Source organism: Trachurus japonicus, chromosome 6 (genome assembly GCF_045865225.1).
Source record: "Trachurus japonicus isolate A0001 chromosome 6, Traja_1.0".
In the NCBI taxonomy this organism is placed as follows: Eukaryota; Metazoa; Chordata; class Actinopteri; order Carangiformes; family Carangidae; genus Trachurus; species Trachurus japonicus.
Window position 1 is genome coordinate 35,766,899 of NC_140912.1, and position 27,029 is coordinate 35,793,927.

General features: G+C 43.8%; 1 protein-coding gene across 1 annotated transcript in view; it reads left to right on the forward strand.

Annotated features, from left to right (window-relative positions):
• Nucleotides 1–21,586, forward strand: part of LOC146986582 (cell adhesion molecule CEACAM5-like) — a 28,575-nt gene extending 6,989 nt beyond the window's left edge. The window contains exons 2-14 of the mRNA XM_085780507.1: nucleotides 6,085–6,194; nucleotides 8,033–8,282; nucleotides 11,007–11,282; nucleotides 11,598–11,864; nucleotides 12,799–12,832; nucleotides 12,948–13,135; nucleotides 14,450–14,563; nucleotides 16,265–16,537; nucleotides 16,715–16,978; nucleotides 17,218–17,326; nucleotides 17,669–17,715; nucleotides 17,898–17,938; nucleotides 19,693–21,586. Of these exons, the coding sequence (XP_085636633.1) occupies nucleotides 6,085–6,194; nucleotides 8,033–8,282; nucleotides 11,007–11,282; nucleotides 11,598–11,864; nucleotides 12,799–12,832; nucleotides 12,948–13,135; nucleotides 14,450–14,563; nucleotides 16,265–16,537; nucleotides 16,715–16,978; nucleotides 17,218–17,326; nucleotides 17,669–17,715; nucleotides 17,898–17,938; nucleotides 19,693–19,917 (2,198 nt within the window). The 3' untranslated portion in view covers nucleotides 19,918–21,586. The remainder of the gene's footprint in view (nucleotides 1–6,084; nucleotides 6,195–8,032; nucleotides 8,283–11,006; nucleotides 11,283–11,597; nucleotides 11,865–12,798; nucleotides 12,833–12,947; nucleotides 13,136–14,449; nucleotides 14,564–16,264; nucleotides 16,538–16,714; nucleotides 16,979–17,217; nucleotides 17,327–17,668; nucleotides 17,716–17,897; nucleotides 17,939–19,692) is intronic.
• The last annotated feature ends 5,443 nt before the right edge of the window (nucleotides 21,587–27,029 follow it).

The window sequence follows — 27,029 nt, forward strand, 5'->3', positions numbered from 1 at the left end:
CTGTAGTCTACGCACAAGCGTAGGCTACCATCTTTCTTCTTGACCAAAACAATTGGCGAAGCGAATGGGCTGCAGCTCTCCCTGATGACCTGCGTTTCAAGCAATTGATTAATATGCTCCTTGACCACTTCATAGTCCGATGGTGGTATGCGCCGATAGCGCTGACGAATTGGTGCGTCATCCAACAGGGGAATTTCGTGGGATATCAGACTAGTGCAGCCTAAATCACCCTCATAGGATGAGAAGACGGAAGCATACTTCCAGAGAAGAAGACGCGCCTCCTTCTGTTCGTCAATGGGCAAGGCGGACAAATCCACCGCACCTATTTGGTCCTGAAGCGTTGGGGTCGTAGCTTGTGATGCCACTGTGGCCAAGTAAGATGGAACCTCCTTCACTCCAGAGGGCAAACTCACTACATGGGCCTCACTCAAAGCACCTACGACTGTTCGTGGGTAAAGAAGCACATCAGAGGATCCCACATTGACGACGGGGATGTAGGCGGTGCCCCCTTCGACTCTAACCAGTGCTGGAGAGGCCAACAGTCCGGCAGGGAGGCCCTTCTCCAAAGGCTCAAAGAGTACAGTAGTCCCAGAGTACTGGGCTGAACATGTGGCTGGAACGATTTGCATTGTGCCACCAGAAATCCGACAAGCCTTCCTGCCAAGGACTTTGACTCTGCCAGTGACCTTAAGAGGGGGATCCAAGGAAGTTCGGTGGCATTTCTGCAGCGCCTGCACCACCGATTGTGGTGCCCCTGTGACCGTGGGCAAATCAAACAGGGCTTTGCCATGTTGCCCAAAAAGCGTGCTGTAACACCTGCGTAGGACGTTCATCCCCAAAATGCCAGGGGAGTAAGGTGCTCCACCCGCCGGGGGGTCCTTGACCACCAGTAACCCACACCCTGGCAACGACCTACCGCAGAGTGTGACTTCAAGCTCTAGGTAACCGAGGTATGGGATTGGCAAGCCATTAGCGGCTTGAAGTTGCAGCCAATGGCAAGGTTGGAGCTTCCCCTGAACTCCAGCCTGAAAGTGCTGCCGGAAGAAACTTTCCGAAATAGTGGAGACCATGGATCCTGTGTCTACTAAACAAGGAATTTTTACTCCCCCCATGACTACGTCCACGTGCGGACAAGCAGAAATTAGCTTAGCTCCCCCCTCAGTGCTTGAAATGTCCGATGAGCCGATGGTTACCCCCCCCGAACTTTGGCTCCACAGTTCGGTGGGTGCTAGTTTCCCAGATGCTGTGCTGGGCCTTGCTGCCTGTTCGGCCGGAAAGGAGCTGGCGCAAGAGGCCGGGAAGGAGCAGGAGCATGGGGCCGGGGACGAGAAGGGCCACGCGCCCCCTCACACTCCCTGGCAAAATGGCCAGGTTGATTACACCGCTTGCAGATTACTGGACCATAGTAAGGAGGGTGATTACGCTGAGAGTTATTCTGCAGCTGGGCAAGTGATTCAGTGAGCCTATTTAACTGCTCCTGTTGAAGCTTCAACATCCCCTTCACTTCCTGCAATTCAGAAGTTGGACTTGGGCTAACCGCTGGGGGAACACCCTGCACACCGTACTGCAAACCCATGACCGAAGGGACTGAGTGGCTACGGCCGCGCGCACCCCCTGGTAACCCCTCCCGCTCCCACCTGATTGCCTCCGCCCTTACCTCCAGGAGGGAGACTGCAGGCTGTCTGCGCACCAGCTGCTTTAGCTCTCGCCGGAGGGAACCATCGATGACATATTCGACGAACTGGTCGCGCATCAAAACCTCGGTGTTTGGCATCTCGCTCGGAGCCTGTTGTTTTATGGAAGCCATCAAGCTCATCAGAGCAAGGGAGAACTCTTGGAGCGTCTCCCCTTCCTGCTGTCGCCTGGAGAAGAACGCCTCCTGCAGGGCAACATAGGAGTCGGTACAACCATACAGTTCTCGCAATACAGCAATAATCTTGGCCGGGTCGTTTCTTTCTACGGTCGAACGATATTTTATCTCGTCACGTGCTTCTCCCTCCAAGTGGTCGAAAAGGAAGAAGGCTTGGTCAGCTATAGACAGACGACGGGCCCTCATGCACGCCTGGACTTCCTCAACCCATTCCTCTAGCCCTAGGCCTGATCTACCCCTAAACACAGGACACTTCCTGTCTCTGGGTACTAAGATAAGTCGCTCTGTCGCAGGGGCGCTAGAAGAGGGTGGTACTAAAGGAGGTTCGCGGGCAATGGGAGGTGCAGAACTAGGACCAGGCAGAACTTCTGCCTGCTCTCTCTGTAACCTCTCATTCTCCGCCCTCAACTGAGCTACTAGGTCCCTCAACTCCTGCATCTGTCCCTCCATGTTTTCTGATGCTGACATTTAAACTACGGACACAAATATTATAATTACAAAAAGGAGACTCACTGCTGCTTCGCCTTTAACTCACACACATTCACTCACACCATACACTCTGTTCATTCAACCACAATCAAGGGAATGAAGAAAAACAACAACAAAAAAATACCTAAATAAGGAACACACGTCTCCGCCTTGAATGAATTTGATCCTGCCGACAACGCCAAGTGTGGCGGTACGAGGGGTGGGAGGACCAAAAATAATAATTAAATTAATAAAGGGAATTTACTCAAATCTATAATTGCTGTAACTTAAACCGACAACGCCACCTGGGGGGTTTCACCCCAGGACCTTTAAAGTGAAATTCAAGTATAATCAACAAAACAAAAAGGACACACAGGTACGTAACTCAAAATGGCAGGAGACGTGGTTCAATAAATTATAACAATTGATTTTATTTTCACAACAGATATCCAAATATTTCAAGCTTAAAAGTATAGGGGGGGGAATGGGGGGATAACTAGTTCCTGTAATGATGAGAAGGCACAGCAGGGAGGGGTAAGAGGGGAAGGAAATCCTTCATGTTAAAGAGCACCCCATTCACACGTGAAACAACTCAAAACTATAATGTGTAGAGAAAACAAACCAAGAAGGTGTCACACAGCACACAGAGGGAAACCATCACCCAGGGACACCACCTCCACCGCTGGCTCTCAGATGCTAGGAACAGGAAACAGAAATGGGACAATTAATAAGGGAACCACCATAAACAATAAACACAAACAATTAATATAACAGTTTCCAAGACAACAAAAAATAGAAACAATTTATCTTAATACAAAATTGACCAGGTTAAGCCTAAATTATTTCTTAATGAATTAATCATGAAACAAATACTAAATCAAGAAAAATAAAGAAAACAATGAACATAAATCCTAAATCTGATGGTTCACCTGGGCCCCATCATAACCCCTCAATTCACACACTCGCATACACACTCACACTCATCAACCTGTTTCTCTCACCCACACACGCACACACACACACACACACACACACAGAGAGACACCACACAGCCACAAATCCTTGTGATACGGCCGCTCTGCCCGTAGCACAGGACGGGGCAGAGGGAGCGTCTGCAGGCGGTAGGTGTCACAGTCTGTGGCGAGCAGAGAATGCGCCGAGGCGCAGCGTTGAGCAGCGGTGAAATCCGCCGACAACAATTAAAAAGTCAGACAATCAGTTTACAGTCTTCACTGAGTCGCGGCTCGACTCGAGGCCCGGCGAAGCAGCAGTGATCCCAGGCTACTTATCTTAATGTGTCCAAGCAGTAGTAGATTATTTTGCAGGCGTCCTTGTGACCAACCAAGGAGGGAGAATGTACTGCTCCATGGAGGATGGAGTGTCTCAGGTCCGCGGATGGAGCGTCCGGAAGCTACAGGGAAAATCGACAGGTCGCCAATCAGCTGATGCCACTAATTACTCAAAACACAAGAGATGCTGCGAGTACGCACCTTAGTCCTCCAGTCAGTTGCGTACTGGAACGGGGACAGTAACCGCGGCCAAAACTACCCGCTAACAACACAAATAAAATAAATTAATACCATCCAATGAGAGCCAAAACATGAGCAGCAGCACTGCAGCCATGCACCTTACCTGCGTGAAAGCGGAAAGCTGCAACCAGGAAGTGGGTGGAGCTCAGTGCCAGGGAGCAAGAGGAAGAGAGGGGGGGCTAGAGCCTCCCTATATGCCCTCACTCCTCCACCTCATAGGCCAACCAACTCACGTCAATTAAGGAGGCAGAAATGTGACAGCACATACCATTACATATGTATTTGTTAAACATCTACTGTGACTCTAAGATGTTAGGAGCCTTCGCACATAGTCCAGTCCAAGCTATTTGGATTTTTATAATTAGAAGCTTGCTGTGGTGCCACCATCAGTGCAACTGTCTTGTGTTTCGTGTTGAGGACAACTGACATTTTGATCTGTCATCATCATCATCACCACTGCTGGGTCTCGAACCCACAGCCTCTGACACCAAGAACCAGCTCCTAACTCGCTGAGCTAATTGGCTTATAGTGAGACCTGCTGTGTACCTTCATTTATCCACTCAGGTGAGCCAGTGCCTGGGCAGCTGTTGTAAAGGCAGATTTCAAAAATGGTCAAAAAGTCAGAAATTATGTTATCTAAACAAAAATCTGTTAATACATAAATTGCATTTAGACAGCAAAACAACTTGAGGACATGTGACATTTTGATCTGTCATCATCATCATCATCATCATCATCATCATCACCCTTGATGGGTCTCGAACCCACAACCTCTGACACCAAGAACCAGCTCCTAACTCACTGAGCTAATTGGCTGGTAGTGAGACCTGCTGTGTAGCTTCATTTATCCACTCAGGTGAGCCAGTGCCCGGGCAGCTGTTGTGATGAAATGGTCAAAATTTCAGAAATTCAGTCATCTAAACAAAAATCTGATAATACATAAATTGCATCTTGACAGCATGAAAATGTTGGTGATTTGTTTTTAATGATAAGTGTTTTGCTTCATAAGAGAAAATCTGATGTTTAAAAATTCCACACTCACATTGACTGCAGTTGTTCCCATGAGAGCAGAATTCAAAATGTTCTCAAAAATTCAGCTTTTGAATTAAAATTCTGATATTTGCCAAACTTCATTAACCATGACTCCAGAATATTGTCTTTTTTTTTTCAGGAAGTTTGAAAATGTATTTATCAAGAATTTGATGGTATATGTTTACAGTACTGTTTACAGTCAAACGTTTTCATGCACTGTTGGCTCAATTTTTGCTTAATCAAAAATCCGAGAAACAAGTTTTGTGGAGGACGGTCTGGAGATGCTCTGTAGCAAGTTTGGTGTCAATTGAGCAAAAATTGTGGGAGGAGATACATTTTAAAAGTTTTACAGTTATTGAAGAAAACAGAGTGATGGACTTCATAATTTGTAATGAGTTTAAGTGGACAAAAGTTTCAGCAGTATTGAGGCTACATTGTGGTGAAGTTTCAACACTGTAGCATCTACCGTTGGTTTGGTAGGAATTTTTAAAGTTTTTAAATTTAAACGCTTATTGTGCCCCCCCTAGGAGGGGGGGGCACATGTCCTTGGAGTTCAGTGAATCTGGCATGGGGTCGGATGTTTCTGTGAAGTTTGGTGAGTTTTCGCCCATGGGAAGTATGACTTCCTTGGAAGAAGAAAGAAAGAAAGAAAGAAAGAAAGAAAGAAAGAAAGAAAGAAAGAAAGAAAGAAAGAAAGAAAGAAAGAAAGAAAGAAAGAAAGAAAGAAAGAAAGAAAGAAAGAAAGAAGAATTCCTAGGAATACAATAGTGTCCCGGCAGCTTAGCTGCCCGGACCCTAAAGAAGAAGAAGAAGAATTCCTAGGAATACAATAGTGTCCTGGCAGCTGCGCTGCCCGGACCCTAATTATCTGGAAAGGGTGAATTCAGTCTCACACTGGGGAGAAATACAACATGTTCTTGTGTTTCCAGTAGATTATATTTTACATGTTGACTCTCTCATCAGTGATTACTGTAAATAGCCATTGGATAAAATGAAGTCTTCATTACAGTCTGTCTTAAACTTTATTTGCCTCTTTTTGTCTGGACAAGTCAAACTTCTGACATTTCCACGCTGTTGTCATTCATTTATCATCTGCAGGTTTTTTACTGATACTATTTACCTTCTTCCTTTTCTTGTCTCCTCTAAACAACAGACATGAAATTTGACTCTGTCATCTTCTTTTAGGAGTGACTGGTCAGCAAGTGGACGTAGAGCCAAAGGTGTATTCTTATCCTGGCCAGACAATCAACCTGCGTTGTGCCCTCACTGATGCAACTGGGATTAACATTATCGCGGTCAGATTCACACAGACATGACACTGTTTTCTTTGTTTTAGTTTCTTTTCACACACACATTTCTCACACATAAAATTTGAATGAAAGTATCTGTTACATCCTGACACAGCAGCTCATTGACATTGAGATTATTTTGGACATTAATCTGGAATGAAAAGATATTGGGCATTAAATGAATATGCAGTCATATATTGTATATTTTTATGTATATTTAAAAAAAACAAATGGTAATTTTTCCTGGAAAATAAAGTCATTTTTTTGTCAGTTTGTCACTGATCTGATTCTGCAGGTTTGTGAAACCTGTGAAAATTATCATAGATGGATGTTGTTTAGTCACCACAACAAATCACATTCCACAGAAATAATTGTTTTATCATTTGGACTTCTTAGACTTCATGTAACTATAATACTGTTCACACTGACCTGTGGAGTTTACAGCCAAATGTGAACGTCTCTAAACACTCTCCAGTGTCACTTATCAACAGCATGATGACTGAGGCCTGTTGTGTTTCTCAGTCACTGAACACTTGGGCTGTTTTCGACTAAGGATTTTCATAGTCGAATCTGATTCGTCAGATTTTGCCGTAGTCGACTGATCGTCGAACCTTTTTTTTTTTTTTTTTTAGATAGCAGCAAATTTGCGACTTTTTCCCGTTTCAAACAAAAGAGCTAAAACACCCAAAAAATATGGTAGGTGTAAAACAAATACCTTTATTTATTTTCCACACTTTGGATGATTTTTAGTAGCCATTGTGAGCCAGGGTATGCGTTTATGTTACGTTGCCCTGGACAACGCTCCTTTTGCTCGGACTGTGAGTCATCCCTCATCCCTCAACGTGATGAAGGATAGCGGTGGTCGTGGACACAGAGAAACCGGGTAAAACATGTAGTATCAAAACAAACGGAGGTCAGAAGGACTCGACAATCCGTACATTACGTTAATCAATCCTGTAACACACACAGTGTGACCGCGGCACCGGCAGAGAGACAGACAGGCTGCAGAGGGACGAGATTACAGCTGTGACTCCCGACACTTATGGTGCGTTCATTACAACTCGGAAGTCGGAAAAAAAAAACAAGTTCCTCTTCTGAAAAACTCTGACATGTCAAACTTTAGGATGTGTTAGGGACTAATTCATCTGTCTAACCATCAGAACTATTGACACTTGAAACGGTAAACACAGCTGATCCATCGAAAAAAAATAAAATCACCGCTGGAGTTAATTTATTTTCCGTGATTGAAAGCAGGTTCTTGAATGTAACTCGGTCAAAGTCAGATGTATCCTCACAATGTTTTGCTGTTCTGTCAGGTCATGCATGATAAATGTTGACAAAGTTAGACTGTCAGACTTCCTTGATTTTAAACTTTGGCGGCTCTGCCCCTCGTCTTTTTGCCACTCAGTGAGTGTGCTGCAGTGACTTCTGAGTACGGTGACTTTGACGGTCCTACTGCTCACCTCCGCTCATTTGAAAAAAAAAAAAAAAACCTCCGCTCATTTGATTGTGCAACTGCAGTGGGTGATTTATTAATACGTAGTAAGAAGCTAAGACTACCGTTTAAACGCACACATAATTTTGAACTCTTTATTAACAGAAAGTAGGCAGATTTTGTATCAAAATAGTCTTTTTATAACGAAAAAAGACATTCTATGTAACAATTTATGCTCAGCAGCGTGGGCACCCCCATATAGTCAGAATGGTATGGTCTTGGTTAGATTCGACTACGAGGTTCATAGTCGAATCAGACCCCTCCGAATCGAATCGTCGAATAGTCGACTTTTGGAGGTCAGCCCTACTGAACACATCCACTCACTGACCCTAAGTCTGCTCCAACACAGGTCACATGGAACTATCAGCCAATGGGAGGGAAGAGGACCAACATTGCTTCATTTGCCCCAAACAATGACCCCGATTACCCTCCGTCACCAGTGAAGGACAGAGTCAGCTTCTCACCCAGTCCTCCAGACCTGACCAGTCCTTCCATCCAGATTAGTGAGGTTAAGAAAACTGATGAGGGGAACTACATCTGCTCATTTACTCACAACCTAGGTGGCACCATAGAGGACACCACTAACCTGGAAATGCTGGGTAAGTCACCAACGTAATCAACATTAATAAAGTGTTCAACTGACCACCATCAAAAACTGACTCAGGACACTATTATTCAATTAAAGCAGAAGTAAGCAGAATATTTGTGTTAATATAAGTCTAGGTTATATCTTCCGACAGCAATCAGGGCGTATTCACACCAGGCTCGTTTGGTCCGCTTAAAACGGACTTTTCCTCTGGTGCAGACTTTTTAGGGAGGTGTGAATACAAACCAGCGGACTCTGGTGCGGATCAAACAAGTGGACCGAGACCACCTCTGCAGCTGGGACTCGGTTCACTTGTTTGATCCGCACCAGAGTCCCAAACGAACCCTGGTGCGGTTCGCGTACAGTGTGAATGCAAACCGAACCTTTCCCGAACCAAATGCAAAATCCAAGCGCCCTTTTGGATTCAACAGGCTTCCGTTGTTGTCAGAAAATGTGGAAATTATCAACAATGAGCCGTGGGTCAACATGGATAGACACGCTGCCTCCTTGATATTTGGTCAGTGGAAAACATCAGATGCTGGAGAGGACGCACCACCCGTCGCCGTTAAGGATGCGCATTCTTAATATATATTTTTTTAACTGACAGCCTAACAGAAAGTCGTTATCCGATTAATAACCGTTAATAGAAATAAATGTGACTATAGCTTAAATGACGATCGGCATGCGGCATCCTGAGAGAATGATTATGTTTTTTTGTTTGTTTGTTTTTTGCTGTGCCGTCCTTTTTTTCTTTTTTTTAGCGCACCATCCTTCAGACTAGGGGTGTCAACATCTACACGTGTAAACGGGTACAAATCATAACCGTTTAGAAAAATCAATAGCATGTCTTTTTTCCCCCTCTTCCTCGTTCATTTCTCACCAATATATAGCTAGGCTATAGTATTTTTAGGGGTGATAATGTTGCCTGAAAGCTTCAGATAATAATGGACTGCGTGTCAACCCCCCCTCACTTTATCTCCGCGTAGCCTGCCCGTCTCTTTCCAGCTGTCCCTTCAGGATAAAGGCCGAGGGAAAAAAAAACACCGACTCCTCCGGCCTGTAGTACTGCGAAGGAGGCTCAACATCGCCAGGCTTTGTGTTCATGTTCCAACTTAACAAAACCTCAAGCCCCGGCCCGAGTTAACACGGTACTACGAAGCTGGTTATCAACTTGCTCCTGACGCTCAGTTCAACAGCTGAGCAGCGTATTCCCTCAGCTGAACATCTGCAGGCGGAGACGCTAAGAGAGAAAGTAAACAGCAGCGGATCAGCGCGATCTCTCCGTACAAACGCAGACAGGCGGCCGCCTCAAAATTTATAATGCAGAAAAAACCCTGGTCTGAGTAGACGCTGATCATTTTTATCCAATGATTGAGCGACTGTGGGACACACGTGCTTTTGTTTACAAAGTTGGTCCGCTTGTGAAAAAATGCAATGTGAATACAAACCGCACCAAGTAAAAAAAAATTTAGTCCGCACCAAAGCAAGTGAACTATCGGACTTTCCCGGTGTGAATACGCCCATAGAGTGTTTGGTCTGAAACACGGGTCTGTCAGTCACTCTGCTCTGCTGTAAGCCGAGGAGAAAACTTCTTGTATACTTCCTTGTATCCTACAACCTTTATCCAATGAGGAGAGAGAACGGCATGAAGGGTGTGTGCAGCCAAGGGATGCGCGTGAATGTGGTGACGTAGGGACGAGGACCAATAGACCCATGATGAGGGCGGGGGCTGCTAACTCCATCGGCTGACAAGAAGTTAGCCAAAACTACCGGATCGCTTACTTCTGCCAAGATACTCCATGAGCGGCTGCTCCAATGATATGAAATGGTATACACTTCCTGTCTCTCTAAATGGGCATGGCCAACCGTCACCCCACCTCGTCTGTGAACGTGTGTGTGGATTTATACAATTTGTAGGTAGATGAAAGTGAGATATTTATATTTTCTTATGATAACATTAAATATTTACACTAGTAACAGTCATATTTAGCGTGACAAAAATAATTTAAATCATTTTCACGGGAGTTCGCAGCCGTTTGTTTGACGTTGCCTAGGAGATCTGTGCCAAATCTCGCGAGACTGTGTCGTAGAGACAGAGACAGGTCTTGAACAAAGTGGATTTTCTCCTGATGTGTCCGTCTGAAAATTGCCATTTTCGTGTCAAACTGTTCAGAAGAGATGTGGCTTGTGAAAAACGAGTCCAAAATTTACTAAGTGACTGTGGGGAGAAAGACCCGACCATAATCTGTGTTCACGTTCAATTTTCCCATTGGAGTCAATACACTCCAGGCTGCCTCTGGTCTCCCTAAAGAGGCGTGGCCGTGCAGAAGCCCACGTGACATGCATACAGGAAGCTGACTCGTCATGGAAGGTCTTGGTTTATAAACCGTCTTTGCTTCTGCTTTAATGTCTCTATGGACAAATGTGAAAACTATGGAAAATAGACTTAAAGTGTCTTCTACACACTGTCTATACATATAACATAATTGGAGAGGATGTTTGAACTTATGATTATTGCACAAAAATGATATACATACAGTAGGCTACCTACAGTATGGAGTATTGTATAGTTTTTTGCATACATCATGAGAAAATTGAAACCTTAACATCAGCCATCATCATGACATGGTTTGGATGGAATGAATTCTTCATCATAGTGTAGTGATATTGTTTGTTATTGTCTGTGCCTTAATTTCTTGATGGCAGTGACAGTAAACAGTGTATTTTTCAACCACAGTGCCAGTCTCCAATGTAACACTAACTGCCAGCAGCACAGACTTGGTGGAGTTCAGCTCTGTCCGTCTGTCCTGCTCCTCCTCTGGATCCTTCCCCTCCTTCCTCTGGCTGAACAGCAGCTCTGAGGTCACAGCCAGTGACAGAGTTCACATCACTGATGGAGGCTCCACTCTCACTATAGTCAATGTGACCCGCTATGACCAGGGATCATACAGGTGTCAGGCATTCAATACAATCAGTAATGGCACCAGTGATCCAGAGCTTCTCTCAATCAGCTGTGAGTCACTAACCTGCATGCTCACTTTTCTATCTGCCACCATCTTCATGCAACATCAACACCCTTTTAGCCTAAATGAATCCAGTAAAAACACAACAACAGAAACAACACAGTGTCAATTTAATCACTGTACAGTTTCATTTAGAAAGTTTTGTTCTTTTGCTTTGCTTTGCATGGATATTTTGTTTTTCTCTGCCGCATATTGATCAATTATACATTCTTCACACTATGAGTCAGTGTGAATGCCATGTGTCTTTTCATGCTGCTAACATGACATCTTAGTGACTGTTTTTTTTTCTTTTTACCTACATTCAGTTGGCCCAGAAAATACCCGTTTAACAAATTCTCCATCACACGCTCACTATGAGGAAGGGTCAAACGTCCGCCTGACTTGCTCAGCTGACTCCAGACCCACTGCCCAGTTCACCTGGTTTTTAAATAAAGAGCCCATGGCTGATCCTGGATCAGAGCTCAGACTTATGAACATTACAGAGAGTCAGAGTGGGAACTACAGCTGTCAGGCCTTTAACAACAAAACTATGAAAAATGAAACATCTCAACCTTCTGTCATCTCTGCCCTAAGTAAGTTCGACTTTTGTACAAATATGTACTTGATATGGGATTTAGACGTATACTTAACAATTTTTATTGTCAATTCTTCTGTATGTCTCGGCCATACAGAAGAATCAAAAAGTTGTTTCTCTCTCACCTAAAATAAATATACTTGCTGTAGAAAATAAAATGTTATAAGATCATCTATAAACATCAGGGATTGTAGTGTAAAGTGCAATGCATATGCCAGTTAATGTTAGAGTCCAGGGGATGGTGGGGAGTCGGACAGAGTTCAGCATCCTGACAGCCTGGTGGAAGAAGCTGTTTAACAGTCTTGTGGAGCTGGCTGCATTTACTATGCATCGCAGGGTCTTATGGCAGGAGTCAGTGCAGCCTCCATGCAACCAGTGAAGACACACTACAAAGGTGCCCCAGTAGGAAGAGTACATAATAGGGGGTGGAACCTGTGCTCTCCTCAGTACAGTATATGGAGCAAGTAGGCCTACTGTAGCAGGATGTTTGAGCCTTCTTCATCAGAGATGTGGTGTTGTAGGTCCAGTAGAGGTCCTTAGAGATGTGCACACCCAGGAACTTGGTGCTGCTCGCCCTCTCCACAGCAGCACCGTTGATCCGCCGTTGTCAGTGGGGGATGCTGTAGATGTCTTCTCCTGAAGTCAATAACAATCTCTTCGGTTTTTCCCCACATTGAAGAGGAGATTGTTGTTTTTACACCACTGAACCAGTTGGTTCACCTCCTTCCTTTAGTTGGCCTCATTATTGTAAGTGATGAGGCCCACCACAGTCATGTAATCCGCAAACTTAAAAATAACATATAATTAGAAAAAGAAATTCTGGAATAAATAAACAGTGACATGTAAAGACAGGTCTCCATAAACTATAGTAAAACTGTCATCTAGCCTGGACAGCGGACGCAGATATTTATATGCCTATCCTCTTCCTAAAGAATTTGCAGTGACTGGCAATGCAACAGTCACCCAGTGAGAATATAATTCTATTTAATTTTAGTAACTGCAGCAAATTTACTGAAATCCCTAAATAATATTCCTAGTTGTAAGAAATGGCAAGAGTTAAACCACTGTGTTTGCCACACAGCAGCAGTACAACCCTAACTGCCAACAGCACAGACCTGGTGGAGTTCAGCTCTGTCCGTCTGTCCTGCTCCTCCTCTGGATCCTTCCCCTCCTTCCTCTGGCTGAACAGCAGCTCTGAGGTCACAGCCAGTGACAGAGTTCACATCACTGATGGAGGCTCCACTGCTCCAGTGCTTCTCTACATCACCTGTCAATCACTAACCTACTGTATACAGTATGCAATCTCTCTGCTCTGCACTATAAACAAGAAACTTTAAAGCTGCAACTTTATGTTGAGGCTTGAATTTTCTAACTACCAAGATAACATTTTTGCTTTTTTCTGTCTTTTCTTTTCTTGTCCCCCCCCCCCCCAAATACCACATCCTGCAGTTGGATAAGAAAATTTTAACTGGCAATAAATCCATCACAAAATCACTATGTGGAAGGATCAAGCATCAGCCTGATGTGCTCAGCTGTCTCCAGACCCACTGTCTTGTTCACTGGTTTCTGAATGGAGATAATGCAGGATCATATAGCTCAGACTCACAAATATTCAGCAATCAAAGTTTCTTGAATAAAGTAATGTCATGAGTCTCAGACATGGTACTCATGTAGCCTGACTCTCGCCAGACCCTTGTAGTTCCGCAAAGCTACGCTGAGCTCCACACAAGGGTCTGGGACTGCTCCATAGGCGATTCATTTCAGAAGGCGGGGGCTTGTAAAAAAATCTTGCATGTGATTGGATAAACCACTTGTCTGTCATCTTGAATGACGTGCTACTTCAGCCACTCACTGCGAGCTGCCATTGTTGTTTGACTCAAACAGTCGCTTCAGCGCTACGTCACACGAGAGGGCCAGCAACTCAAGCTCCAGGAGAATGCTGCTGATGATCCCTGCTGATATCAAGAGAGAAAGCAAGGGAGCAACACTGCTCAGTAACCTACAGAATGGAGAGATTCACAAATGAATTCCCCATTAAGGAATAATAAAAGTTATTGTCATCACATTATTTTAATTTTGTTATGTAGGCCACTACTTTTATTTATATATATATATTTATTTATTTATTATCTACACATTACGCTCTTACTCCCACATAAGCACTGACATTATTATTTACTACTTTTATTTATTTATATAAATAAATATTAGCTAGGCCACTACTTTTATATATATATATATATATATATATATATATACATATATATATATATATATCAACACATTAGCTCTTACTGCCACATAAGCACTGACATTTAGCTCATGAATTCCTGTCTGTTAATTATCTTGTGTTTTCTCTTGTGACAAAGTCAGAAAATTTTACATCTAAATTTTAATATAAATGAAATCCTGCCTTAATTGTTTTTACCCAATAAAAAATGTAATAATAACATTTGTAAGCTTTTGAATACATTCATTATAGGGCAAAGAACGCGTAGGCAAAGTCGTTAACTTTTGCATGCAACATGCAACTGTAGTGGGCTCATATCCCTTTAAGAACCGTGTGTAGGGCGTTCCCTGTAGTGGCGGGGGGCGTGTCGCGTAGTGACGTCATTACGCGACACGCCTCCTACAGTGCCTACTACTCGACACGCCTCCCTCTTGCAGGCCGCAGACGGATACACTTGCCTCATCTGGGTCCTCCCTCCCTCACGTCTTAACGACGGGACAAAGTCTCTTGGACATATAAGCCTATATTCTGTGTTTTTCCTCTCTTTAACCGTCTCATTTCAGTTTTTGCCGGTTGGAAATCATCTGGTGCGCACCCGCTGTTTCTCTGGCGATTGCTCACTCACTCACTCTCGATGCGCATATGTTATAAAAAATAAAAATAAAAAGGAAAAAACACAGATGCGCAAATTGAAATGACCTGCTACTGTAGTGAATGTAGTCTAACAATTCAGTGACCACAGCTGATCACCAGCTTGTCGTGCCCCACCTGTCACGTCTGAACACAACTACGGGCTTCTTTTTTTTTTTTGCCGTGGTCCGGTGCAGAATTAATAAAAACAAATAATGCTCGTCAGTCCGACCGCATGGGGTCCAGGGTCTAGGCTTCAACACTGGTCGGACCTGGTCGGGTATTTGGAGCTAGAACCGGTCCACTAAAGACCAGAGTCTGTTTGAGAACGGCAGCCTACTGTCTGGGAGACGTTGTCAGGTGCGGTGTTACGGTGCGGCGGGGGGGGGGTCGCCGCACCGTAACACCCCCCCCCCCCCGCCGCACCCGCACCCCCTGGCGAAAACTACTTCCTGAGCGTCTGCTGGTGGAGCTTTGCGGAACTACAAGGGTCTGGTCAGGCTAGTACTCATGTGCCCACTTGCATAATTTGAATTGAACCTAGAAAATGTTGTATCTAGGCTCATAAAGTGACTATAATCAATAGTTTTATACTTGTTTGTGGAAGGGTTCATTCACAATGACAAATACACACAGAATGGACCTAGGCCATTTGACTCAGTACAGTTCACTGTCATTGTCATTAGCTAAAACCTCTAAAAAACTCACCACCAACTCTCCACCAAAGACAGATAGCACAAAGTCAAAGAGCGGCTGGTGAACATGTTGAAGCATTAATCAGCTAAGAAGCCAAATGTTTCTCACAGGAGTGGGTGGAGACCAAATACAGAGCTGAAAAGAATTAAAGCAGAAGTAAGCGATATTTTTGTGTTAATTTAAATTGTTATATCTTCCGACAGCAATCACTTACATAGAGTGTTTGGACCGAAACACGGGTCTCTCAGTCACTCTGCTCTGCTCTGAGCCGAGGAGAAAACTTTTCTTGTATCCTACAACCTTTATCCAATGAGGAGAGAGAACGGCATGAAGGGCTGTGTGTGCAGCCAAGGGATGCGCGTGAATGTGGTGACGTAGGGACGAGGACCAATAGATCCATGACGAGGGCGGGGACTGCTAACTCCATCGGGTGACAAGAAGTTAGCCAAAACGACCGTATCGCTTACTTCTGCTTTAATGTTGGACTTTTTCCTCCTCAGGTGGCCAGAACCCTGTCTGTAGACATGGATTTCTATTATCTGAACAGACAACATGTTTGCTATATGAACTTTAACATATCTGTCACTGTTGTGTTTAAAGTTTGTTTTCCACTACCCTGTTCTCCATTACTCTGGGTGTGAAGTGACCTTGTTGTAAAGGCAGAGTTATATTATAGTCATATTAACGACATGATTCGAATATTGGTTGTTCATGATCTAAAATGAGATTTACCTTGGTTTTGTTTTACATGTTCACTTGGCTCAGTCAACTCTCAGTAACTTGGTTCGTTTGTTCCTGTTTCCATATTTCTCTCACTAAATCTTGTATCTTTTGTCAAACAGAGAAAATAGTGGACGCCTCTGTCACACCTTCAACAAACCTGCCAGAAGAGGGAAACTCTGTCAACTTAACCTGTGAGGCTGCTGGCTCTGTCTTCACCAGGAAGTGGATGAAGAATGGAGCAGACCTGACTGAGAGTGACAACATGATGCTTTACAACGAGGGCAGAGTGTTGTCTTTTCTGTCTCTAAAGAAAACAGACAGTGGAGAATATTCATGTAACATCAGCAACCCCCTTAGCTTTATTAAAGTTGAACACAACATGACCGTTAACTGTAAGTAACTTGTTGTACACTGTACATTTACTTTATTGGTATATCATAAATTTACTTTTCAGATATAACATTGTAAAATAATGTGCATTTTAATATCATCATTAATATTAACTAACTATTAACCCCCCCCCCCTCTCACTCTCTCTCTCTCTCTCTCTCTCTCTCTCTCTCTCTCAGTTGGACCAGGAAATGTTCAAATCCAAGGTCCTAATAGATTAAGTGTGAATGAGATGTTAACATTAACCTGCCTTGCTGAGTCCACACCACCTCCTACTTTCACCTGGAAACTGAATGAGACAGAGACAACATTCACTTCTGCTGTGCTGAAGAAACACATCAAAGATGTTTCTGACAGTGGAAAGTACACCTGTGAAGTGATGAATAATATAACTGGGAGAAAATCATCTGCAGTGCATGAACTGACTGTAACTCTTTTTCCAGGTACTAGGCAGTGTTGGACGTTCATACTGTTGATACTCTTGCATATTGCATTTAGATGACATTATTATACGTGTGATTGTCTGAAGAGTAGCACTTCCTGAAGATTTGTCTTACACACCTTTTCTTCATAAGTTACTCCACTCAGCTCTTTTTTTGCTGAAGCATTAAAACAGATGTGATACATTGCATATTTACAAAATGGTGTAAAATCAGTGTTCTTATCCTATGTTTATTTATAGACCCAACACCACCACCCTGTCCAGCTGGCTGCATCGCTGGAATAGTAATCGGCTGTCTTGTCGTAATTGCACTTTGTGTTGTTCTTGTGTTTGTTCTTTTGAAAAAAAAGTAAGTAGAAACATATAACCACAGAGCCATTTTTTCTTTACTAAACATAATAATCATGTGCAATGACCGAAAGACACCATTTTGAGAATTATGATAAAACTCATCAATGATATTCAATTAGGTGGACCCATGATCGATAAAGTGTCAGTTATAGCTCTTAGATCTTATCTTATCTGTTTTAACAAACTATATTACCCATAAATAAATGTATACATGATGTCAAGTTTCATTACATTTACAACTATCAACAAGTTAACCTATATTGTTTTTACTGTGTTGCAAAACGTTATCTAAAGCTTACAGTGTATAATAATAATATTGACCCTTTACCCTTCTAAACAGAAAAGTGCTGAAAAAAACCTCGAATAGAGATACAAGCACCAGAATAGGTAATTACAAGTATATTTTGTGTGTGTGTGTGTGTGTGTGTGTGTCTAGGTGTGTGTGTGTGTGTGTGTGTGTGTGCGCGCGTGCGCGTGTGTGTGCCTGTCTCTGTGTGTGTATTTATATCATGTTATTCAGGTGTTTGATTGAATTCCTCTAAACACTGTCTAATACTCATGTTTTAAAGGAGGTGGGGGCCAGAACAACACAGCCTTCTCAGGAGATCAGGTGGGTTTACACGTCTTCAACTCGCCTGGTTACTTGGATTACACAGATCATCATTAATCACAGCTACATACAATCACCACAATCAGTATGTTCATGATTCTCAGTTTCTTCTCCAATACGACTGTTTAGACACATTCCAGGGTAGCTGTGAGCACACATACAGTATGTCTGCATGTGGAATATATATGTGGAATAAATCAGTGTATCATCGGTATACATTTTAGTGCCCTGTCTAATTCTATATTAACTTTTAGTAGCATACAGTGATGCAGCCTGCAAAACTGTTGTTCACACAAACCTTTATTGTTACACTGACTAGTAAAAATGGATGAACTGAGGTACAGTGTGAAATTCTGTGTTATTAGCAGAATATGTATCTGATCAGGTATGTTCAGGTTGATTCACAAAGGGCCCCTCCCCCCATCTGTCACACTCAACTAGGACTTTTACCACAGTGTTTATTATCAGACTTTGAACCAGGAAGAAAGTTTTCAATGACACAATAGAGTGGAGATGTGTCTTAAAGGGACAACAAGGAGTTTTGGAAAGCGAAGTGTTCTCATACTACATTTACCATGAGCCTCCGCGCGCACGGTGAAATTCTTGGACTGGCGCAAGATGGACGTCTTGCCAAGAATGTTTTCATACATCAACAATTAAAGCAGAAGTAAGCGATCCGATCGTTTTGGCTAACTTCTTGTCAGCCGATGGAGTTAGTAGTCCCCGCCCTCGTCATGGATCTATTGGTCCTCGTCACCACATTCACGCGCATCCCTTGGCTGCACACACAGCCCTTCATGCCGTTCTCTCTCCTCATTGGATAAAGGTTGTAGGATACAAGGAAGTATACAAGAAGTTTTCTCCTCGGCTTACAGCAGAGCAGAGTGACTGACAGACCCGTGTTTCGGACCAAACACTCTATGTAAGTGATTGCTGTCGGAAGATTTAACTATTTAAGACTTATATTAACACAAACATTCCGCTTACTTCTGCTTTAAAGTGAGAGGTTCGAAGACGATCAGATACCGCCGGAGTTCCGGCCATAAACGGCAATTCGGCGGCGTTATTCCCATGACCCGCCGGGCAACGTCTGCGAAACCGAAAGTAAGGAAACGCTGGTTGGCTCGACCAGCATTTCCGCCACTAATAATAATAACAAAATAACGATAGAGACAAAATGATACATTCATCGAAAATGGAGCCATTAACAAGTGTGGGTAGCGTAGATTCATCCACATTAACGTGAGACTTTTTTTATAACCAAATAGAAACTCCTTGTTGTCCCTTTAACTCCACATGAAAGCCTAATACAGGTTTCCATGTTCATACTGTTACTTGTTTTTGGCAAAACCAGCCAATTATCTGTTTGATATATATTATGGCATAGCTATAAATGAGGTTAGATTTTATAGGATTACAGACAAGGAAGATTGGACTCCCCGAAATTTACACAATTCAACATTTACTCTCTATTCAAAGTCTCAGTTTGTGATAAGGCAAGAGAGGTTTCTGCCTGGAGCCCCAGCCTGTTAGACAGCCCCCCAGGAGTTACTATAGTAATTTAGTAGTGAATGTCTTTGAAGAATTGTTTTACTTTGTGTCAATGTTTTTATTTATATTTTGAAATTTTTACTACCAGGAATTTTTAAAAAGGAGTGTCAGATTAGGTAATACATAATTTGATGGACCCAAACTGGAGGGGCCCATGACTCCAACAGTCCCTAGGATCACCACCGTCTTTATTTCTTTTCCAGGAGCTGAACTATGCCGACGTCAGGTTTGTCCGGAGCAGGGATGGTGGGATGGTTGACCTGGGGCCAGAGAACAACACCTCAGAGTACGCTCAGGTCAATGTGAGCAACAGGCCTGCTGCAGCATCCTCCCCTCCTACATATGATGCCCACATGCAGAAGAGAACAGCTCCTGTTCATCCGTCAGGTGCTAATGGTGAACAACAATATGCTCAGGTTCGCAAGTAATGATCACAGATCTTAGTCACGTTAGACGAGGCCAGAAGCAGCTAACATGTTGTCAGGGTAACCTGCACCTCCCTCTCTGTTGTTTATGGAGGACTAATCTGGGCTTGAGTTTACCAAGGCAGGCATAGTTAATAATCAACCAACAATGGCAGTTATTGCCATGACTGAGGGCAGAAGGAACAATGTTGCCCCATTAGTTTGCACTTTATGATATATTATAGCTTTTATTCGCTTTTTTCAGCATGTTCTGTACAGTCAATGCAAACATAAGTCATGTTAATGAAACTATTCTTTTTATCAAGTTGATTCAGGTGTTATGTTGAGCCTATCTGACAGTGGTCTGGTGTAATATGTCACTCCTCATGTATACAGTGTGATTTTAGTTGAGATTCAATTTTGCAGCTTGTCAGTTATCAGCCAAATCTTGGATGTATTCAACATATCATCTTTCTATCAGTACAGTTTCATATTATCATTATTAGTATTATTATTATTATTATTATTATCATCATAATTTTTCCACGAAGGGATGGTCTGTGGCTACAATAATTCAAAATCAGTAGCATGCCAAAATAAGCAATAACAAGGTATTTCTCTCCAACTGCTGTTGAATGACCAAGAGTTTATGGCCAAAAGTAAAAAAAATCTCCATGAGATGGCCATTGCTTATTTTTTTGGATACATACAGGAGCAATAAGCACTCTGAGTGTTATAGAGCTGGCAAGCATGCGGAACTTCAGGACAAGATTACAGTTTGCCAGTAACAGTTGTCATGTGATAAGATGATAAGGTTCCCTCCCTATCAGCATGTCTAAAAGCCACAAAACAATAGGAAAATAATATGTGAGTAGGGAAGAGCAGCTACGTAGCACGAGCAACCATTGTAGTTTAATTATTATACACACTGAGCTGTACTGTAGCTATTGGATACAGTGTGTTTACAAGGGCATACAAAAGATTTAATTGGTTCAGAAAGCAGAACAGGTTTTGTCTTGGGGAAGTTCTAACTGGACAAAATTCAAAATGTTTAATTTTTAATGTTTTTCCATGAACACACTGAATGAACAGAAACTTATGCCAACCAAGAATTTTCTGAGGGATCGTCTGTACAATGTCAATGTTAACCAACAAGTGAAATGTGATTTCAGTGACTGATTCTATCAGAGGAGAAGTGGAAATTTCAGCAATGCAAAACTAACGTAAGATAGTAGAGGGCTTGTAACATCATGCTGACCAATTGGTAGTGCACCAATTGTGAGAAAACATACTTCACACTATTGGGAATAAGTTTTATGCCACAATTTACAACGTCTTTTGAGCAGCTTATGATGGGATAGACACAGGGATGAGAATTAATACAACAAAGATGCATTTGGGTTCAGTTTGAATGTAAAATAGTTCAGATCCAATGAGACAATGAGAAACCCCAGCTCCAGCTCTTGAATCTGAGCATCTAGTTTCCCATCCCCCATTAGTTACTCATTACTAAAGATCAAATTCCCTGTGTAATGTTCACACGGCTGACTTCTCTTTGACTGAAAGGAAGTATGAGTGATGAATGTTTGTGCGGTTTACCTTTTGGCTTAAGAAAGAATGCAGTGACTGTAACCCTCAGGTGGAGATATTGAATTTCTAATAATTTCATCACTTTTTCAAATGAATAAACTTTTTTTTTCAGTCACTGAATCGTGCAGCTGTCCACTGTTTTCCACTTCAGTGTTTTTGCTTGCATTATTATTTGCATTTCCACACAGATCACAGTAGTCTCTGTCTAATGTGTATGGAAGGTACAGTACTGTCTGATTATACAGCAGGCTGAAGGTGCGCCTGTTTTTAATATTTGCCAAGTTTATGGTGCATTACCTGTGCGCAGTGGACATGCAAAGAGTTACATGGAACAATAGCTTGTGAAAAGTGAATCATAAAGGCTGCATCATTTTAGGAGAGGAAGTTCAGAGTGAGAACTATTCATCACATAATATTCTTGTCAAAAAAAGGGAAACTCAGAAAATTCCCGTTTTACTCTTGGTTTTAAATTGGTATTTTTTAGGTCCATGTAAACAAGTTGCTTTTATGGCTGTGTACTTTGTCTCACAGAGAGAGAGACAAAGAAGGAGCTGTGAAGTATGCGAAATTATATCCATTTCCAGGAATGATAGCGCATTTCAATGAGAGCAATAAATTCAAAGTTCGCTGTGAGTAAATATAAATAACACAATATAATAATAAAATGCCAAAGAGCGGTCTGCAATAAAGGCACACTGTGAGCGCTGCAATAATGAATGAACACCGCCACATTGACTGATTATTCCTGAAGTCTTACTCACAGTATGAACAAAAGTCACTGTGTTAATGTCTTTCTCCTGAGAAACTGATCAGAGGTTATAGCCCAGCGACCTTTACTGTTTGTCTTAGTTAAGTCTTCCACCAGTGAAGTCCCTCCTGTATGGACACACATGGTATTTATTGACTATGCCCAGAAACAAGATGACTCAGCTATAACAGTTGATAATGAATTTTCAATGCAATAAAAACTCACCATACCTCAAGGAAATGTTACAATAAAAAGGAACTTTGTTAGGCACACACACACACACACACACACACGTCAGCTGAGATAAGAGTAAGGAACAGGAAGGGGAGAGAAAGTATAATGACTTTGAGTTAAGAATTAAGAAAATGTTAGGCTACTTTACTGCTTTATCAAAACCAGCCTCAAGGCCTGTAATCCTAATAAGGTAATTTAGGTCATTTATTGTTTACTCTGCCTTTCCATGCTGAGGAGTGACCTACTATGGAAAACTGTTTGAGCTTGTAATCCGTATTTATCATATTGTTAGCTCCGGCTAACAGGGGACTACGGTGTCTAACGTGCAGGAGAAAGGACCACTCTGGAGAGGAATATGTCGCTTTGACTCACTTTACTGAAGGACGGCAGCAACAGGTGAGTTTACATCACAGCCGAACGCTCTAGCCCCAGTGCAGACAGACTTACGTCCACACCAGAGCAGGCGAGCGATTCCAAAACACTGAGCTGTACTCAAACCGGAACTTCCTGATAACAACACGGAAGTCTGTCTCTAACCCACAGTTCCGGCAGGGGTCAAATGTCACAACTACATAACTAATCTGTTCAATAAGATAATGCAATATAATAATAACATTAGTAACATTAACAGCATTACACTACCCCCCCTTTAAGCATACTGAGTCTCTTCAGTACTAACTAGTGTTAAGCAGTAAATACAATTATCTGTTATTAGCTATAACATGAGAAATGAAAACCAACATTATTAACTGGGCTAAACTTTTCTTCTAAGCATCTTGATAACGAACTGGGGGGTGAATTTCCCGTCCTCTCAGTGTTCTCCTCGTTGGGGGTCTCCGGCTGTCCTTCTCCAACCCCGAGGTACGTACTTCCTCTTGGTGCAGGCGCAGTGCAGCCTGTCTACGCCTGCGTGCTGCAACCCGACGCTTGCCTTTTGTTGCAGGCGGCGTAGGAGGATCCAGCCCAGCTTCATCCAGTTCATGGTCACTACTGTGATCAGTACATAGAGGCTGTCGTGCATCGGGGCCTTGTTCAGTTGGTTCTGGCACTGAGGGATCTGGGTTCTGGCACTGAGGGAGAACTTTGTGTCTCTGTCGCCTGATCCATGCAGGAATCACATCGCTTGTGTACATCTTCAGCCGATCATGGTGCATGACTTTTCTTCCACGCTGAGTCAGGATCTCATATAGCACTGGACCAAAGCTGGCTGTAACTATATATGGGCCTTTCCAGGGGGCTTGTAACTTGGGGCTGAAACCTTTCTTTTTTGTGCTGTCTCTTACATAGACCAAGTCTCCAACATTGTAGCTGTGCTGTTGAGCTCGTAAGTCATGCAGCCTCTTCTGTCTGTTTTGAGCTGCTTTGAGGTGCTGCCGAGCCATCTCATGGACCTCATTAAGACTCTTTTCCAGGTCTTGTACATGCTCGAGGGGCTCCTTTCCACCTTGATTCCGCTCTGCCACCCCCAGCCAGAGGTCCTGAGGCTGATGGACTTCTCTCCCCAGCATGAGCATGTTAGGTGTGAATCCAGTACTTGAATTATGTGCACTGCGATATGCTGCCGCCAGTAAGGGTAAGTGTTCATCCCAGTTCTCCTGGCTTTGATCTACGTAGCAACGGATCATCTGGAGAAGCGTACGATTAAATCGTTCCACCTGTCCATTCGAAGCAGGATGATAAGGTGTGGTCCTTGTCTTGGAGATCTGGAAGAGTTGACAGACGCTCTTAAACAGCTCACTCTCAAAGTTACGTCCCTGGTCTGTATGTAACTCTAACGGGGCTCCAAAGCGTGCGATGAAGTGGTTGACTAGAGTCCTAGCTGTTGTTTCAGCTCCTTGATCTGGGATTGGGAATGCCTCCACCCACCGAGTAAACTGATCCATGATGACCAGGATATACTTGTTCCCAGAGGATGAGATGGGGAATGGGCCCAACACATCAAGATGCAACCGGTCCATAGGTGCTCCAGCCTGGTAAGTCTGCAGCCTGGCTCTTGGTGTGGGACTGCTTGATTTTTGAGCCTTGCACTGAGGGCACCTTTGGATGTACTTGTTTAGATCTCCACCCATGCTGTACCAATGGTAACTTTGTCGGAGACGTTGCAGAGTCTTTGCCTCTCCTAGATGTCCAGACTGCGGAGGGTTATGACAAGCCTGCATGACATCAGTTTGCAATGACGTGGGGACCAGTAGCAGCAAGGATGGATTACTTTCTGTCAACATTCTCCCAGCGGTAATGAAGGACTCCCTGGCAAAGTTCAATTTGAGGCCAACAGAGCCAGTACTTCCTCACTGCTGGGCTTTCCATTGTTACCTGTTCCCTAGTTGGAAGAACTCCTGATTCTTTCCAGCTGTGCAGTATAGAAAGCACTGGATCATCCTTTTGTGCAGATGTCAACTGCTGGCAGGTCAGAGGTTGCAGCCAGTTTACTGTGGAGGTATGGTGGTCGGCTCCGACTTGCTGCCGCAGTTCTGTGCTGTTCCCGGAGTCCTGTATGGTAATCTGCCTGATGACCAGAGGCACAACATCATCCACATCCTCTTCAAATCTTGCCCACTGTTCATGCAGTCTTTGGCAGTGGGAACATCCTTGACAGGGCAGCTCTGTTGTTTCCTTGCCCGCTTGATAGCAGTTGCAGTCCGTTGGACCCTCTGTGCTGCACCTAGACAGCGCGTCTGCATTAGCGTGTTGTCGTCCAGCACGATGTTCAATCTCAAAGTCATATTGGCTGAGCTCCTCGAGCCAGCGAGCCAACTGGCCTTCCGGATGCTTAAAGCGAAAGAGCCAAGTCAGGCTGTTGTGGTCTGTTCGGAGGAGGAACTTCCTGCCAAGGAGAAGGTGGCGGAACTGCCTTGTGAATCTCACAATGGCCAGCAGCTCCCGTCTGGTCACACAGTATCTTTGCTGTGCAGGGGTGAGGTGACTGCTAGCATAGGAAATAACTCTCTCCTCCCCCCACTGGAACTGCGACAGCACTGCGCCAATACTGTGGTTAGAAGCATCAGTGTCAAGGATGTAATGGCCAGTAGGTGTCGGATAAGCCAGAACCGGAGCAGTAGTTAGCCTCTCTTTGAGCTGCAGAAAGGCGTTCTGTTGTGGTTCGCCCCACTGGAACTCTGCTGCTTTTTTAAGTAGATTATTCAGGGGGCTAGCAAGCTCAGAAAAATGCAGGAACAAAGCGGCGGTAGTAGTTGCATAGTCCTAGAAAAGCTTGCAGTTGCTGAGTGCTCTTGGGAGGCTGCCACTCCTGCACATCCTTAACCAGGGCTGGGTTGGGACTTATCCCCTCTCCACTGACCACATGTCCCAGGAAAAGGACTTTGTCTCTCAACAACTGACATTTCTTGGGTTTGAGCTTCAACCCGTAGCTGTGGAGGCGCTCAAAGACATCGGCCAAACGCTGCAGGTTTTCCTCAACACCTCCGCCTAGGATAATTATATCATCCAAGTAGACGAGGAGTGTCTTCCACTGAAATCCTCTGAGAACCAGTTCCATGGCTCTCTGGAACGTTCCAGGCGCGTTACAGAGGCCAAATGGCATCCTTGTGTATTCGTAGAGGCCGTAGCGGGTGATGAACGCTGTTTTGTCACGGTCTTTGGGGTCCACAGCAATCTGCCAGTATCCAGAATTGAAGATCCAGAGTTGAGAACACAGCGGCTCCTCCAAGAACGTCAAGACACTCGTCGATTTTTGGCAGTGGATATGCGTCTCTCTGTGTAAGACTGTTTAGGCGCCGATAGTCCACACACCAACGGACACCACCATCCTTCTTCCTTACGAGGACGATTGGTGATGCCCACTCCGAAGAAGACGGTACAACGACTCCTGCCTCCAACATTTCTTTAAGGTGCTGCTCCTCTTCACCCTGAAACCCCAGAGGCGTCCGGCGAACTGGTTGGCGCACTGGTCTAGCAGTCCCAGTGTCAATCTTATGGGTAACAGCGGAGAGATGGCCAAGGTCTGTATCACTGGCTGCAAAGAGAGTCTTGTACTTTAGGAGGAGCTCAATTAGTGCTACCTGCTGTTCTTCGCTGAGAGCCTCACTCGATGCCGTGTACAAAGCTTGCAGATGTTCTGGTAAGTCTATTGCATTTCCTGTCACTCTTCCAACCATTGGCCTAGAAGTTTCACTGCCCTCTTCTTCTGATATACTCCCGAGCTGGTCATTTTCCGAGTCGCACATGATAAGAGGATCATCAGGGAAGGTTTCAATCAGGATACCAACACAAACACCGCGGGGCAGAGAAGCTTTGGCGTTTGAGAAATTGCAGAGTCTGACGGGGATTCTGGGGTCCATGTAGCTGGCGACACTTCCTGATGAGACAGTCTCAGTTATGTTGAGAGGCTCTAGAACTGCTGGAAGACCAGGTTTTGGGTTTTCAACTTTTCCCCACACGAGGCACTCACTTTCAGGTGGTAAGGTGATGTTGTCTTCTAGGAGCACACGTGCCACGGAGTAGTCTTCCCCATTACCTTCAGTGACCCAGGAGGGCACTGGGTCGTCGCCAACAAACACTTTGCGACCAGCGAAGACAGTCATATCAGCAGCTTGCATAGCATCAA